The 17,462-nt window shown below is 46.0% G+C and overlaps 2 protein-coding genes across 2 annotated transcripts in view; one reads left to right on the forward strand and one right to left on the reverse strand.

The window, feature by feature from the left end:
- Positions 1-12,336, reverse strand: part of CRK (CRK proto-oncogene, adaptor protein) — a 35,038-nt gene extending 22,702 nt beyond the window's left edge. The window contains exon 1 of the mRNA XM_036268177.1: positions 12,070-12,336. Coding sequence (XP_036124070.1) covers positions 12,070-12,310 — 241 coding nt within the window. The 5' untranslated portion in view covers positions 12,311-12,336. The remainder of the gene's footprint in view (positions 1-12,069) is intronic.
- Positions 12,337-15,205: 2,869 nt separating this feature from the next.
- Positions 15,206-15,438, forward strand: LOC118634873 (dolichol phosphate-mannose biosynthesis regulatory protein-like). Its single transcript, XM_036269697.1, is given in 2 exon segments — positions 15,206-15,308; positions 15,311-15,438. Coding segments are annotated over 2 exon segments (231 nt in total).
- The last annotated feature ends 2,024 nt before the right edge of the window (positions 15,439-17,462 follow it).

The following is a 17,462-nucleotide window of genomic DNA, read 5'->3' on the forward strand; positions in this document are numbered from 1 at the left end:
TTATGACAGCCAAAAAAAGCTTAATTAGGCAAAACAAAACAAAAACCAAAAACGAGGAGCCTAAACAAAAACTAAGAAACTGCTTAAAAATCTATTCCTGCCCTGGCCGGTTTGGCTCAGCGGTTAGAGCATCGGCCTGCGGTCCAGAAAGACCCGGGTTCGGTTCCCGCTAAGGGCACGTACCTCGGTTGCAGTTTCTCCCCTGCCCTGGTTGGTTGTGCGGGTGGCGACCACTCGATGTGTCCCTTTCGCATCGATGTTTCTCTCTCTCTGTTCCTCTCTCTCCCTCCCACTCTATCTGAACAAAGAATGGAAAAATGTCCTCGGGTGAGGATGATAAAAAAAAAAAAAAAAAATCTATTCCTAAGGCCTTCACATAAATAAAACATGGAAACTGGATTGTTCCTTAGAAGCAAACAGGTCATAAAAAAAGGTAAACAAGGATGCTTAGGAAAAAAAATAAAGAGGCGTCAAAATCCTCAACCTCTGAGGATTCAAGACAAAAGATGTATTAGGAATGCTTAAAATTTGCATTATGCGAATGTGTGTGGCCCTAGACTGCCGCATACTTCAGAATGTATTCCCTCCCTATCCTGAGTTCTAAAAAATTGAAAAATAATAATGAACACCCATCAGTTCAAATAAAAAACCACGTGTTTGTTTTTTTAAATCCTCACTAGAGGATATATTTTCCATTGATTAGAGAGAGAGGAACAGAGAAACATCGATGTGCCTCCTGCATGATCCTAACCAGGGATCCAATCTGCTGCAACCTGGATGTGTGCCCTGGCTGGGAATTGAACCAGAGACCCTTCAGTGCACAGGACGATGCTCCAACCACTGAGCCAGGGCAAAACAGTTTTCTAATAAGAAATACAAGCCTTTAACTTGCACTCTGCTAAGCACCAAAATATCAAATCATCTTTATTAGATTTAAAATTGTTTTTATTGATTTTAGAGAGGGAAAGATAGAGAACCACTGATTTGTTGTTCCACTTATTTTTCTTTCTTGTAGTTTTCTTAGTGCAGTTTGGTGGATTTATTTTATTGTGGTGAAGCACATAACATTTACCATTTTAACCATCTTTTAAAAAATGCTTTGATTTTTTAGAGAGGAAAGGAGAGGAAGAGAAACATCAACATGAGAAACATGGATCTGTTGCCTCTCGTATGCACCCCAATTGGGGATTAAACCTGCAAACTGGGCGTGTGGCCTATTGAAACAGTGACCTTTCAGTGTGTGGGACAAGCTACACTGGCCAGGCCCCCTCCCTCCTCTTTTTGAGAGAGAGATATAGATTTATTGCTCCACTTACTTATATATCCACTGGTTGCTTATTATATGTGCCCTGACCAGAGAGAGAACCTGCAACCTTGACTTACTGGGATGATGCTCTAACCAACTGAGTTACCCAGCCGAGGCCTTTTATTGGATTTTTTCTTTTTATTCCTCACCTGAGCATATATATACACATATATATATTTTTTAATCTTCACTGAGGACATTTTTCCATATTTTGTTCAGATAGTGTGAGAGGGAGAGAGAGAGAGAGAGAAACATCGACGTGAAAGGGACACATCGAGTGGTCACCACCCGCACAACTCAACCAGGGCCGAGGACAAATCGCAACTAAGGCATGTGCCCTCAGCGAGAACTGAACTAGGGTTTCCCTGGACCACAGGCCGACGCTCTAACCGCTGAGCCAAACAGGCCAGGGCGATTTTTCTTATTATCAGATAGAGTGGGAAGAAGGGACAGAGAGAGAGACAAAGAGAAACAGTGACATGATAGAACCATATCGACTGGTTGCCTCCCGCATAACCCGACCAGGGCCGGGGACCAATGCAACCAAGGTATGTGCCCTTGACTGGAATCGAACCTGAGACTCACTGGTCCACGGACTGATGCTCTAACCGCTGAGCCAAATCAGCCAGGGCATATTGGATTTTTTACCTTTTTTTTTTTTATTCTCATTGGAGGATATTTTTCCATTTTTTGTTCAGATAGAGTGGGAGGAAAAGAGAGGAAGAGAGAGAGAGAGAGAGAAACATCGACGTGAAAGGAACACATCCAGTGGCTGCCTCCTGCACAACCCAACAGAGGCACATGCCCTCAGCGGGAACCAAACCAGGGTCTCCCTGGACCGCAGGCTGATACTCTAACCACTGAGCCAAACTGGCCAGGGCAGATTTTTTACTTTTTGGTTTCCTGATAAGTAACAGCTCTGCAGAAAATTGTTTTTTGATTTTTATAATTTCCCATTCAAGAAAATAATTTTTAAACAACTGATCTTGGAGATAGGAAGGGAGAGGGAGGGAGACAGAGAAACATCAATCTGTTGCCTCCTGCATACACCTCAACTGAAGATCGAATCCACAACCTGGGCATGTACCCTGACCGGGAACTGAACTGCTACTTGGTGTACAGGATGACGCTCCAAAGAACTGTGCCACACCCGCCAGGGCAAGAACATGACTTTTAACGGATACACAGTATTAACAACTTTTCACTAGTGCAAATGGTATGGTTATGAGCATTTTTGTTCTTATCTATTCATGAGTATTTTTTATTACTTCTTTAGAATAAACAACTTGAAATGCAACTATGGGATTAAATGGTAAGAACATTAAGGTTTATGTTGCCAAACTGCCCTCCAAAAAGTTTGCACAATTTTACACTCCCACCAGCGGGTTATGAGTTCCCACTTCCCCCATGACTTTGTCAAAACAGCATTTAAAAAAAAATCACTGCCAACTTAATAAGAAATGTTATCTTTTGAAATATTATCCTTAGTTGTTTGCTTTTCATGTTTATTGACTATTTGTACTTCTTTTGTGAAGGTTACTTGTTTTTAAGTCCTTTTCAAGAGAAAATAGCCAATCTATCCTCTCCAGTTGTATTAACACTGGCCCAATCATCTAAAAGTCACAGTGATTGCCTGGCCAGTGCGGCTCAGTGGTTGAGCATCAAACCCATGCACCAAGAGGTCGCCAGTTCAATTCCCAGTCAGGGCACATGCCCAGGCTGTGGGCCAAATCCCCAGTGGCGGGCATGCAGGAGGCAGACAATTGATGTTCTCTCTTGTCAATGTTTCTCTCTTTCCTTCTCCCTTTCTAAGATCAATAAAGGGGGGAGGGGGGGCATAGCGATTAATGCTGTGAAATAGGAAAATATGGTAGTCCAGGTGTCTAAATTAATTTGCCACTCTAAAAATGTGAGACTCGCCCTGGCTGGTTTGGCTCAGCAGTTAGAGCATCAGCCTGTGGACCAGAGGGTCCAGGGTTTGGTTCCCACTAAGGGCATGTCTGGATCTTGGTTGCAGTTTGTCCCCGCTCTGGCTAGGATCGTGTAGGTGGCAACCTGTTGATGTATCTCTCTCACATTAATGTTTCCCCCCCACACCCGCCCCACTTTATCTGAAGATAAATGCAAAAATGTCCTCGGGTGAGGATAAAAAAAAAATTAAAAATATGAGACCCAATTATTTTGTTCAATGTTAGAAAACATTTCTACCAGAAAAACTACATTTAAAATTCTCTACTGGGGAGGGTTGAAAATATAAGCTTTGGAAGTTAATCAAAAGTCTTCAATACAGAATGAACACTGATGAGTGCCTTCTCTTTTCACCCAGATGAATGACATAATTTAAAGGAGAGTTGCACATTTCTTACATTACAGAAGTCCATCTGTGGAATTCATGGCTGTAGGCTAAAACAAGTTAATAGCCCACACTCAGTAATGCTGGTTGTCTCTCCAACTCAAGATGAAACATATGGCCCAGACCCAGGGCTGTCCATCTATGATAAACCCAGGCACCAACAGAACATACTGCCAATAGTTCCAAAGACAAGACTGGAGACATGACTTTGGTTATGACCACACCAGAGCATGGTGGTGGTGCTATATTCTGGAGTTTCTCATCACTAAGTAGATCACTGATGAGAAACTATTGCCATTCAAGTCTGGTAGGCAAGGAGACGCAAGGCCACCTTGCTTATTACCCCTAGGTTAATTCAGCAATTCCTTTTTTTTAATCTTCACCCAAGGACATTTTTCCATTTTTTGTTCAGATAGAGTGAGGAGGGAGAGAGACAGAGAGAAACATCGACGTGAAAGGGACACATCGAGTGGTTGCTACCCACACAACCCAACCAGGGCTGGGGACAAACTGCAACCGTGGTACATGCCCTTAGCGGGAACTGAACCCAGGTCTCTCTGGACCACAGGCCGACGCTCTACCACTGAGCCAAACCGGCCAGGGCTAATTCAGCAACTCTTCAGGCCAGCTGAACTACATTAAGGACAGGATCAGTTGTGAGCTCCAAGGAGTCCTACTTAGCATTGCAGGATAAAAGAAAGCCTCTGGCACAGAATGGTGGGGAGAATCCTCACAACAGTGAAGATACCGTAGTTTAGAAAGTGGTCCTAATTAACACCTGGGGAGAAAAGCTCCCTTGCTGGAGCAACAGTCATCTTTTTGGCAGACAGTACATGCTCAGTGTTAGATATTATTATGATTTTTTTTTAATCCTCATCTGAGGATATACTTTTGATTTTTAGAGAGAGGAAGGGGGAGAGAAACACAACACCCTCCCCAATCTCCTGCACACAGCCCAACCAGGAATCAAACCCCCAACCTTTTTTTTTTTTAATCCTCACCACAGGACATTTTTCCATTTTTTGTTCAGATAGAGTGAGAGGGAAAGAGAAAGAAACATCGACGTGAAAGGGACATATCAAGTGGCTGCCATCCGCACAACCAACCAGGGCTGGGGACAAACTGCAACCGAGGTACGTGCCCTTAGCAGGAACCGAACCCAGGTTTTGCTGGACCGCAGGCCGAAGCTCTAACCGCTGAATCAACCCCGCAACCTTTTGATGTACGGGACGACGCTCCAACCAACTGAACTACCTGGTCAACGCAGTAAGTGTTAGATATTATTCTTAATGAACTTAACTCTAAAATGAGGAAAAGAAAATGAAGTTAAATGAAAACCTTTTCCAGCTTTGAGAAGTTCAGAGCATAGCCAGGGTTATAAAAACTTGGAATGTGGTTGGTGAGCAAGAGGCAAAGCAGCCTATCTTAGGAAGACACCATTTCCCCCCTATCCTCCTGGTTTCCACTCTCAACTGGAGATGTGTTCATACAAAAAAAAAAAAGTAGTAATCCCTAAACATTTGCAAGGTACCCTTTTAACTCTAAGAAGGAAGGCAACCACTCCCTGTAATCCATTGTTATGGCTCCATTATGGTACTGGTCCAAGTGAAAAAATTGGGGGGGGTGGGGGCAGGCAGGACTTTAAAAAAACAAATAAGACCACTAAGCCAAGTCCCTTACAAAGATCAGTGTGAGAATTATGAAAAGAAAAACTGGAAGCTCATTTGTCATAAAGGTAGGAAGTTGGTTCAATTAATTTATTGTTCAAACACTTCATGGTGTAAACTGGGTCCACTATAATCTTTTTTTCAGCTTGGCAATCCCAACAGTCACAGAAATACAAGTTAAACATCAAGGGAAAGCTTTGACATTACCTATAAACTCCTTATCTATTCTAATGACACAATAATAATTCCACAGAGAAATACCTGTTTTTGTGTACTGCTGGAACAGTTAGATACATGGGACAATCAAGCTTTGTTGATTCAAACTCCAAAAGAAGGGAAGGGAGGGGAACAGAATATACATAAGTCGCAGATAAGCTCAAACCTCACCACAATTATGTGTTCCAGCTCCTTTTCCCTAGTTCATCTCCTTCCAACCACAAACAGCCAAAGGCAGGAAATAGAAGGGCAAGAAAGGAAGGAGACATAGTCAGTCTAGAGAATAGAACCAACGACAGGGTTCTCATTGCTGAGACTTGAAAAATCTTACTGACTTGTTCTACATCAAACTTATGCTGGGTTCTGAACGTACAATTTAAACTAACACATTCAGAAATCAAAATCAACGCAGCAGCTATTGTTGTGGTTTTCGTATGTGCTCAACTTAATACTTTTATGCATTTTTAGCCCTCAGGTTACATCAGTTTTTACCATACCAGTCCCTGAAAGTTTTATGAACACCTAAGAGCTCTGTGGGCTAAAACAGGCAAGTCACTTCTGGCATGGATACCATCACAGGGGCTCCATCACCAGCCTCTTCTTGATCTCACAGCACCTCCTTTTACGCTTCTTCTTTCCTTAATTCCCACTCCCTCTGCTCCTTCTCCTTGGCCTATGGTACTTAAAAGAGGTTGCTTAGATAAACTCTCCCAACCACTCATCCAATACAAAGGGCTAAAAAGACCACTGACTTAGCCCACCCAACCAGTGTGGCTCAGTGGATTGAGCACCTTCCCATGGACTGAGAGGTCCGAGTTCAATTCCTGGTCAGGGCACATGCTCGGGTTTCAAGATTGATCCCCAGCAGGGGGATGCAGGAGGCAGATGAATGATGTTTCCTTCACATCGATGTTTCTATCTCTCCCTTCCTCACTCTATAAAAAAAAAAAAAAATCAATAAAAACACATTTTAAAAGAGAAAAAGACCACTGACTTAAATTTGTGATGGTATCTTAAAGAGTATCAAGATATATGGTCTCCTAAGCAAACAGAACTTTCTATAAACCGTGGATATTGGCATGGTACTTTGTAGATTCAAACTGATTAGGTTTGATGAATTCTATCTCTGTCATTTACTGGCTGTATGAGCTGTCTTTTAACATATCATTGGGCCATATACCTACCTAATAAAGTTTCTAAAAATAGCCAGAAGATTATAGGTGCCCCCCAAAAAAACAAAAACAAAAATGAAAACTCACACCCTGGTGAGGTAGCTCACTTGATCAGAGCATCATTCCAATACACCAAGGTTTCAGGCCTGATCTCAGGTCAGGGCACATACAAGAAGCAACCAATGAATGCACAACTAAGTAGAACAACAAATTAATGTTTCTTTCTCTTTCCCTTTCTCTAAAATCAATAAATAAATTTTAAAAAGGAAATTCAGTTTAACCTCTGAATTTCTTTTGAAATTTTCAATTTATCCCCAAATCCAAAGTCTGCTGACTGTTTCCCAGAGAAGATTGCACAGAATCTCAAGCTACTTCTCAAAAAGTTCTATGGTCAGATAAGTTTAGAAAAAAACAAATAGTATCCAATATCTGCCTCTCTTAGAGGGTTTTAATTTCACATGGGCATAATAAAGGCTTGGAGAAGTCCTGCAACAAATAAACCTACTTCCTTTTACCATGAAATCTTTTTTGAGGGTGTAAAATCTGTAAGTAACTCACTGAAGAATTTTTCCAGAACCAATGAATGGAGGGATACTCTGATATTGAGGGGTAAAACATGAGGACCGTGTATGAGAACTGAAAAGATGAGATGAACAAACGAAACAGAGATGCTGAAGGTACAAAGAGGTGGCAGTGGGCAATCAGCAGTCCCACAGGATCTCCAAAGTGGCGTCAGCAGCACAAACAATTACCACCCTAGCTTCTGCCCACCCCCCCAAATGAAGCAAGTTTTTATGCTCCCCTCACCCGCTAGGGTGATAGGTAGGCAGCTCTCAGCTGAGCAATAGCCAGGCGCCACTCTATTTCCATGGACTGGATCCAAGGTCCTTTCACACCTTGCATCACAACCCACCCCACCCCAGCCCATACTCCCTAAGACATGCTGTTTTAACAGTGCTCACCAACCCACACCATTCATTGAGACCCTCGCAAAGCTAAGAACAGTTTTCCATTTTGTTTCAACTCCTCCCTCCCAACTTCATAGTTATGTTCATAAAATTAATATATCTAATACTTAATTAGTACTTACTTTATGCCAGCCCCATTCCTAAGCATTTAATACACTAAAACTCACTTAATCCTCCCAACAACCCTATGACATATTACTATTTTCCCTCTTTCACGCATGAGAAACTGAGGCAGAGGAAAGTTAAATATGCCCAAAGTTCCATTAAGTAGTAAGTGTCAGCAAAGATTCAAACTCAGGCCCCAGAGCTCAAGCTTTTAACTCTCCCAACGCACACTTACTCATTTTTGTCAATTACCTACTGGTCAAAATCTAGAAATATCTTATTACTCCAAGAGAAAGTAACGAGTGAATCAATGATTGCAAAGCCTTCCCAAGAGGTATGCTCTGAAGCCCCACATGACAAGAGTATGACCCATAGATTTGACCAAGCCCTGCCCTATGGCACTGGAATACAGCCAGGACACTCCCAGGCTATAGGCACATCCAGAGCCTGCAGGAGTTAAACACCTAAGTTAAAAATAGGAAAAGGTTGAGAATTCCTGGCTTATTTTATTCCTAAGCCTCTAAAAATTACGTCTAAGCCATTCCACACAAATTCTACCTATGTATTATGTCCACAAGATACACTATATTATCCTAAGCAAAAAGCTTCTTTTCCATATTCAATTTGCCAAAAGGATTTTAAAAGCCTCTTGACCATTTCCTTTTAGATAGCAGATGTGTATTATCTGAACACTTAAGCCAATTTCTTTTTCTTTTTGTCAGTTTCTTCTTGTTATCCTTTCCCGTTGGTCTTTAAACAGAATCTGAGACCCCAGGAAAGAAACAAGTGTTGAGTCCTCTACGACAACAGCTGATATCTCAAAAGGAAACTGGCTTTGCCCTGGCTGGTTTGGCTCAGCGTTTAGAGCACTAGTTCTCAACCTGTGGGTCGTGACCCCTTTGGGGATCAAACGACCCTTTCACAGGAGTCACCTAAGACCATTGGAAAACACCTATTTCCAATGGCGATTCATAACAGTAGCAAAATTATAGTTATGAAGTAGCAACAAAAATATGGTTGGGGGTCACTACAATATGAGGAACTGTATTAAAGGGTCGCGGCATTAGGAAGGTTGAGAAGCACTGGTTTAGAGTGTCGGCCTGCGGACCAATGAGTCTCGAGTTCAATTCCAGTCAAGGGCAGTACCTCGGCTACAGTTTGTCCCTGACCCTGGTCATGGTAGTGTGGGAGGCAATCAATTGATGTGGCTCTGTAACATCAATGTTTCTCTTGATCTCGCTTTCTCTTCCTCCCTCCCACTCTATCTGATGATAAGTAGACAAACATCCTCAGGTGAGAAATAGAAATTTTTAAAAAAAGGAAAACTGGCTTTGACAGAAAGGAATACAGTGTAATAGTGTCAGCTCTCAGGTCAGAATTCCTAGGTCCAAATTCTGGCTCAGTATTTACAAGCTGTGTGACCTTACAAGTTATTGACTCTAATTCTCAGTTTCCTGATCTATAAAATGGAAAAAAAATTTTTTTATCCTCACCCGAGGATATTTTTTCATTTTTTGTTCAGATAGAGTGGGAGGGAAAGAGAGGAAGAGAGAGAGAAACATCGACGTGAAAGGGACACATCGAGTGGCTGCCACCCGCAAGACCCAACCAGGGCCGGGGACAAACTGCAACCAAGATACGTGCCTTTAGCGGGAACCAAACCCAGGTCTCTCTGGACGGCAGGCTGGCGCTCTAACCACTGTGCAAAACTGGCCAGGGCTAAAATGGAAATATTTTAATAAATGGAGATCACAGTACATTCCTCACTAGATTGTTATAGACAGTAAATGAAATGAGGCATATACAGTACTCAGCAAAGTACCTGGCAGCATAGAATATCCAATCAATAAATGTTAGCTGTTGCCCAGCCGGTGTGGCTCAGTGGTTGAGCACTGACCCATGCACCAGAAGGTCACGGGTTTAATTCCCAGTCAGGGCACATGCCCAGGTTGTGGGCCCAATCCCCAGTGGGGGGCATGCAGGACTCGGCCAGTCGATGTTCTCTCTCATCGATGCTTCTATCTCTCTCTCCCTTTCCCTTCCCCTCCTTCTCTAAAAAATCAATAATAAACGTTAGCTATTAATATTGTGTATGTCTTTATTTATCCTCACCCAAGGACATTTTTTCATTTTTTGTTCAGATAGAATGGGAGGGAGAGATGGGGGGGGGAGGGATAGAGGGAAAGAGAGAAAGAGAGAGAGACATTGACGTGAAAGGGACACATTGAGTGGTTGCCACCTCCTCGACCCAACCAGGGCTGGGGACAAACTGCAACCAAGGTACATGCCCTTAGCGGGAACCGAACCCAGGTCTCTCTGGACTGCAGGCCGACGCTCTAACTGCTGAGCCAAACCAGCCAGGGCTTGTGTATGTCTTTATAAAATACAGACATGTCTTTTGAAACCTCTGTGTGGTTTCACAAGAAAAAGAGCTTGATGGGGGAGGGTGAAAACAAAGATTAAATATTCTTTACAAAGACAACTGAATCAATTACCCTACATGGAAAATAGGGTATGTGACAGAAAGAATTACCACAATGACCATGAATTTTCTAAACCCCAACAAACTTTGGTAATCTTCACTTTCTCTTTTGGGCCAAGAATATGAACTCTTATGTGCTATGAAAAGGTGGAACTCAATATTAAGCTAAGTGCTGAGATACAAAGTCATAATGCCAAGGTGTGGAGAAAGCCCAAACTAAGAAACCTGCCTCTGTCATTTCCAAAATTTGCAACCGATAAAACACATAAAGAAAAGGTTGAGAATTGAGTTGCAGTGACAGTTTGCCATGTCACTGCACAGCAACAAAAAAGCCGTACACACTATGCAGGTGGTAAAAAGTAGAATATATCCGGTATAGGGCAAATATATGTCACATTAATAATCTCATTTCATGTTATAATGCTGTTAAATCAACCAAACTAAGAAAGACCTAGGATAATTGATAGACTTAAAGATCCCACACTCTTTGAAACTGGTGTGTATTAACAACAAAGAGACTGACAACCTGGTCTCCCATTTCTGGCCAGAGTAAATAAATCTAAATTTGGACTATTCAAAAAGGATAAGTCTGCAAAGGTTGGTTCAGGAGCTTTCTAATTCACTTGAGACTGGTCTGTATCTAGTCTCAGCTGCTCATGAAAAAAATGCTTCAACTTGGGAACAGTGAGAAGGCACTAGGACTCTTAGTGCTGTTCCACAGATAATGACCATCTTATAATTACTTTGTACCTCACAAATCTCAAGTACTAAGTGCAGAAATCTCCTTCATATTCCCCCAACTCCAATGGCATGGGTGAGACAGTCGTATCTCAATGATTCTTGACAAGGAAGACCCAGTGCAGATAACTCAAATTCTCAGCGAATCTGTTCCCAACATCTAGAAAGACTCAGGCCACAGCCCCAACTTACTGAGCAAGAAGAGGCCCTGGAGTTTAAGTCCCAGGAAAAAATGAAGTTCTTTCCATTCACTTTCAGAGAAGGGATTGTTTCTCCATTAGCTTATTTCTGGTTTGTTTCCTGAAAAAAAATCTTCCCTCCACTAAACACTCCGAAAACTAAAACCCCTCCCAATTGGGGAGAACACTTTTCAGGACACCAAGATCTCTTAGACACAGTCAGCCCGGCATCGACTTACTCTGTCCGGGCTGGCCACAAAGGGCCTTCCTTCTATCACCAAGGCACTGAGCTCACCTCTGCCTAGGAAGAGGGCAGTAAAAGTATTTTGGAAAAATGCCCAAGAAAGGAAAAAGCTGACCGGTTTCCTGAAGGGTGTCTCCATCCCTCCCGGCCTGTATATGGTGACTTCCTACCAAAGGCCACCAGTGGAGCACAGCCAAACCCGGCTCTCCAACATTGCAGAAAATGTTTGAAGCCTAAAAAGCCACTCGTAGGATTATCGGATTCATTCTGGGCACTGCTGCCAAATGATGCCCCCGCAGTGCCAACATCCCCCTCAGCTCTTTGTCCCCACGTTGCCCGGCCCTGCCCTTGTGCCTGGCCCGGGCGCTAGCCCCACCCTGGGGCCAAAGCAGTTCCCCTTCCCCTGGGCTGTCCTCCCAAGTCACACCCAGACGCCTGGGTCAGCGGCTCCTCCTCCCCCACGCACTCCCGCAGGTCAGTGGGAACCAGCCCCGACAGCAAGCCGCCCCCTGCCACGATCACTCCAGCCCTTTACCCACGCCCCTCGTGGGGGTCAGCTCGCGAGGAGCAGCTGGCCAGGCTGGAGAGTTCCACGGCCCTCTCCCCCGCCCGGGGCCTCCCGTCCTGTCCGTCCCTCACCGGGCGGAGGCTGGGCGGGCGACGGTGGCACCGGTGGGCGCGGGCCGCTGCTGTTGATGATGTAGTGGGAGACGCGTGAGTTCTCGGAAACGCTGAGCACATAGTCCCCGGGGCTGGTGCTCGAGTCCCGCACCAGGAACACCCCGTGCCGCTGGCCCTGCAACAGCGTCACCGCCTCCTGCCGGCTCAACCGCCCCCAGTACCAGCTACTCCTCTCCTCTGAGTCGAAGTTGCCCGCCATGGCCGCCTCGGTGCCTACACGCTGGGCCGCCGCCGCCGCGCGCGCCCCTCCAGCCCCGCCGCCCGCCGCCCAGCGGACCAGCTCGGATCTCAGGCTAGCAGCAGCGCCCGAAATGGCGGCGGCGGCCGCGGGCCTTCCCGACCGGAAATGACGCGCTCTCTGCCCCCAGGAGGATGCCGGGAAAGGGACCACCGCCCGCCATTGGGAGAAGGGCATAGGACAGCTCGCGCATGTACTGCGCATGCGGCCTCATGGGCGTCGCCGCCTGGCGGGAACCGGGACTGCAGAAGATGGAGAGGCGGGGTCTAGGGCCCTGGGGCAGGGCCTCAGCCAGCAGTCGGCGGAGGTTTGCATCTGCGCTGCCGACCACGCGGTTCTTCGCTCCACCAGGCTTCAAGTTTCTGAACGGCCCAGGACTTCAAGGTAGCGACTCCTAGACAATTGAAATAGAAAAGATGATATAGCTCCAAGACCTGAGCTACCTGAGAAGGTCTTTTTATGACGATTCCTCCAGTGTCTCCCTCCCCAGGCCACCTAAAGCTCTTGTTTTCAATGATTCATTCAGCAGTTATTGACACATTTGCCCTGTGGATGCAAAGGTGATCGCGGCTGAGTTCTTTCCTCACCGAATTCCCAGATTAGAGGGAGGAACCAGGAAACAGTCCAGAGGAATGTAAAATGCTAACGAATAGGGAACAGACATGGGCCCTAGGAACACAGAGCAGCACTCCCTAATCCAGTCTGTAAAGAGATGCAGGAGGGCTTCCCAGAGGAGGTGGCATGTACTGCAAGGATGTTGAATGACAAATGGGGAGGAAGGCCCTGGTCGGTTTGGCTCAGCGGTTAGAGCGTCAGCCTGCGGTCCAGAGAGTCCTGGGTTCGGTTCCCTCTAAGGGCATGTACCTCGCTTGCAGTTTGTCCCCCGCCCTGGTTGGGGTTATGTGGGTGGCAGCCACTCGATGTATCTCTTTCACGTGGATGCTTCTCTCTCTCTCTCTCTCCCTCCTACTCTATCTGAATAAAATATGCAAAAATGTCCTCAGGTGAGGATTAAAAAAAAAAAAAAAAAAGACAAAGGAAACAGAATGTGCCAAGCCAGGTAGAAGTATGGAGTTCTCTGTATTGAAGCTCATCTAGCCCTGGCCGGTTTGGCTCAGCGGTTAGAGCGTCGGCCTGCGGTCCGGAGAGACCCGGGTTCGGTTCCCGCTAAGGGCACGTACTTCGGTTGCAGTTTGTCCCCGGCCCTGGTTGGTTGTGCGGGTGGCAGCCACTCGATGTGTCCCTTTCACATCGATGTTTCTCTCTCTCTCTCTCTCTTCCTCTCTCTCCCTCCCACTCTATCTGTACAAAAAATGGAGAAATGTCCTCGGGTGAGGATTAAAAAAAAAAAAAAAAAAAAAAAATGAAGCTCATCTGCCCAGATTCTTCTAAACCCTACTTGTGGCCATAGGTATCCTCTACTCTCCCTACCTTCATGATCATCTCTATCTCTGTATTCCACATCTGTATCTGTGTTTTTGTGAACAGACTGTTCAGTGGTACTCTATTGTCTTGTTGCCCCTAATTGCATTGTACACATCTGTCATTGTGCTGTTTCTAAATTACAACCCTGAAACTGTTGCTACCCTGTGTAAAACTTTTAACAATTTCCAGGTGTTAAAACTTCCAGTTCAGCTCACAGCATAAAACTGGACCACATGCCCAGCCAGTGTGGCTCAGTGGTTGAGCGTCAACCCATGCACCAAGAGGTCACATGCCCAGATTGTGGGACCAATCCCCAGTGGGGGGCATGCAGGAGGCGACTATTTGATGTTCTCTGTCATTGATGTTTCTATCTCTCTCTCCTTCTCCCTTCCTCTCTAAAATTAATAAAGGGGAAAAACAAAAACAAAACTGGACCACAGTCTCATCTTAACTACTGCTACATAAACCTTGTGTTTCTTCTTTCTGGAATGCCCTTCTACTCCTTTTTGGATCTCAAACTCAAATGCCTCCCCTCTCCAGACCACCACATCACATCGTCTCTGCATGGACAGCACTATGTTCCTATTATCTCCATTACAATTCTTCCCAGTGTACTGTAACCTTTCATTTACAGGTCTGTCTCTGTCCCACACTAAAGGCCAACCATCTTGTGTAGGAGGCACTCCATAAATGTTTCTTAATAACAACTAACATTTTGTTATTTTTTTATCCTCACCCGAGGACATTTTTGCATTTATCTTCAGATAGAGCAGGAGAGAGAGAGGGAAGAAGAGAGAGAAACATCGAAATGAGAGAGACACATCGAGTGGCTGCCACCCACACGACCCCAACTGAGGCCAGGGACAAACTGCAACCCAGGTACGTGCCCTAAGGTACGTGCCCTTAGCGGGAGCTGAACCCAGGACTCTCCAGTCCGCAAACCAACACTCTAACCGCTGAGCCAAACCGGCCAGGGCACAGCTAACATTTACTCAGGGACTACTACCTTTCAGGAATAGTGCTGCTTTTATGTGGATCATCTTATTTATGAGTTGGTGTTTTACAACTATCCCCATTTACAGATGAAGCTCAGAGAGCTTAAGTAACTTGTCCAAAGACACAAAGTTGCTGAGATTCAAATCCTGGAAGGAGCCCTGGCCGATTTGGTTCAGCGGCTGGAGCGTCGGCCTGCAGACCAGAGAGTCTGGGGTTCAGTTCCCACTAGGGGCACATACCAAAAATAAATAAATAAACAAACAAACAAACAAATCCTGGAAGAAGAAGAGAGCTATGATCACTCTACTATATTCTCAGACACCTGGGATAGGAATGGTGGAGGTGGCAGGTAGGGAGAGGATAGCAGAAATAGACCAAAAAAAAAAAAATCAGTCAGGAGCTTGGTGCTCTGGTACAGAACACAGGGAAAGGGTCATGGGGACAAAGCAGGTGGTGGGACACAGCCTTGTTGCTGTTAGCCTGATCATCTTCACCTACTACACTGCCAGGGTGATTCAGCCAGCGTGTCATCCACAGCATGTTTCCTGACCTGAGCTGATGCCACTGGCATCCCACTAGCTGCTGGCCTCCTGCTGCTTCTGTTTGCGGGAGTGTTTATTACCTATGTGATGCTGAAGAACCAGAAGGTGATCATAAAGGCCAGGTGAGCCCGGCTGGAGTGGCTCAGTTGGTTGACTATCATCCCAGTCACATGCACCAAAAGGTTGCTGGTTCTGTTCTGGGTCAGGGTATATGCCAGGGTTCTGGGCTTAATCCCCAGTAGGGGATGTACAGGAGGCAGTTTATCTCTCTTTCTCCCTCTCCCTTCCTCTCTCTCTAGAAATCAATAAAAATACTAAAAGCAAACAAAGCAACAAAACACACACACACACACACACACACAAACCCAGCAGGGATGAGGCTGCCAAAACCTTCTCTGCCTCCCCTCCAGGGCATACCAAGGGTGGGACCCAGGGGACCTGTCCAGGCACTGCAGCCCCCTCAAGCACAGCTGCTCTGCAGACACCCTTGGGGATGGAGCTGTTCAGGACTCACCCCTCACTGACCAGAACCCCTACTCCTCCCCTGCTGCCTCTTCCAGAGCCAGGAGGAAGTACCTGGAAGTCTCCCCCTCTTCCCCTTCTGGCTCAGGGCCTGAAAGATGCTGGTCTTCCCTATCTTGCCTTCAGAACTCCTGTCACTTTTTCTTCTGGGTTCCACCCTCTTGCCTCCTGTCACGTGCTGATGTTGGAACGGTAGGTTCTGAGATATTACGAGCCTCTCCCCACATGTCCTTTTCCTCCACAAATGCAGCTTTCCCAGGCTCTGACGTAGCCTGGGACCCCGCAGGACTTCTGGAAAGCCTAGGGGGATGACTGACAGGCCTTAGGACCACCAGCAGGCCTCAGGGCACATTAAGAGGGTCACACCAGCCCTGGCCGGTTTGGTTCAGCAGTTAGAGCGTTGGCCCGCAGACCAGAGAGTCCCAGGTTCGGTTCCCGCTAAGGGCACGTACCTCGGTTGCAGTTTGTCCCTGGCCCTAGTTGGGGTCGTGTGGGTGGCAACCAATTGATGTGTCTCTCTCCGTCTCTTTTGCGTGATGTTTCTCTCTCTTCTTCCTTCTCTCCCTCCTGCTCTGTCTGAAGATACGTGCAAAAATGTCCTCTGGGTCCCGCCCGTGTAGCTCAGTGGTTGAGCATCGACACATGCACCAAGAGGTTGCCAGTTCAATTCCTGGTCAGGACACATGCCCAGATTGTGGGCCCAATCCCCAGTGGGGGGCATACAGTAAGCGGCCAGTCAATGTTCTCTCTCATCGATGTTTCTATTTTTCTCTCCCTCTCACCTCTTCCCTCTCTCTAAAATCAATAAAGGAAAAAAAAAATTTAAAAAAAATGGTCAGCCCTGGCCGATCTGGCTCAGTGATTGGAGCGTCGGCCTGCAGTCCGGAGAGACCTGGGTTCGGTTCCTGCTAGGGGCGTGTACCTCGGTTGCGGTTTGTCCCTGGCCCTGGTTGGTCGTGTGGGTGGCGGCCACTCAATGTGTCCCTTTCACATCGATGTTTCACTCTCTCTCTCTTCCTTTCTCTCCCTCCCACTCTATCTGAACAAAAAAAATGGAAAAATGTCCTCCAGGGAGGATAAAAAAAAAAAAGATGGTCACATGGGGATGGTTACACATTAAGATGGCCCCCAGACCTACTTCTCATTTAGGCTCAGCCCCTCAGCCCTAGCACTGGCCTACTGGGGAAAGCTGAACAATAAACATTGATAGTTGTGAAAAAAACATAAATAAATAAGTCAGCCTCGGGTTATGGTCTTACAGGAATAACACACCTTCCAGACCTACTTCACATACCCCTGGGCCTTCTCTGGGAAGGGGAGGGGAGCAAGGGCAACTTCCCTGCTGTGGATGACTCATCGAGGTGACCCTGGCTTAGTCACAGCATGTCACCACAAGCCAGCAGCAGAAGCCACCTCAGTGTTAATTCTTCCCTCTGGAAAGCGAAGACCCTGCCCCTCATTTCCCCCCAAGATGGCCCAGCTTTGAGTCAGGACCTTACCCTAAAACTGCCTGTGGGGTTCTGAAGCTGGGCCTTTAAGCCCTGTCCCTAGGGCACATGGGCGTACAGGAGGAGGGAATACTTTAAAAGAAGAAAAAGAAGGAAAGAAACAGAGAGAACGAACGAGGA

The sequence above is a fragment of the Molossus molossus genome, unplaced genomic scaffold (assembly GCF_014108415.1).
Source record: "Molossus molossus isolate mMolMol1 unplaced genomic scaffold, mMolMol1.p scaffold_m16_p_19, whole genome shotgun sequence".
NCBI lineage: Eukaryota > Metazoa > Chordata > Mammalia > Chiroptera > Molossidae > Molossus > Molossus molossus.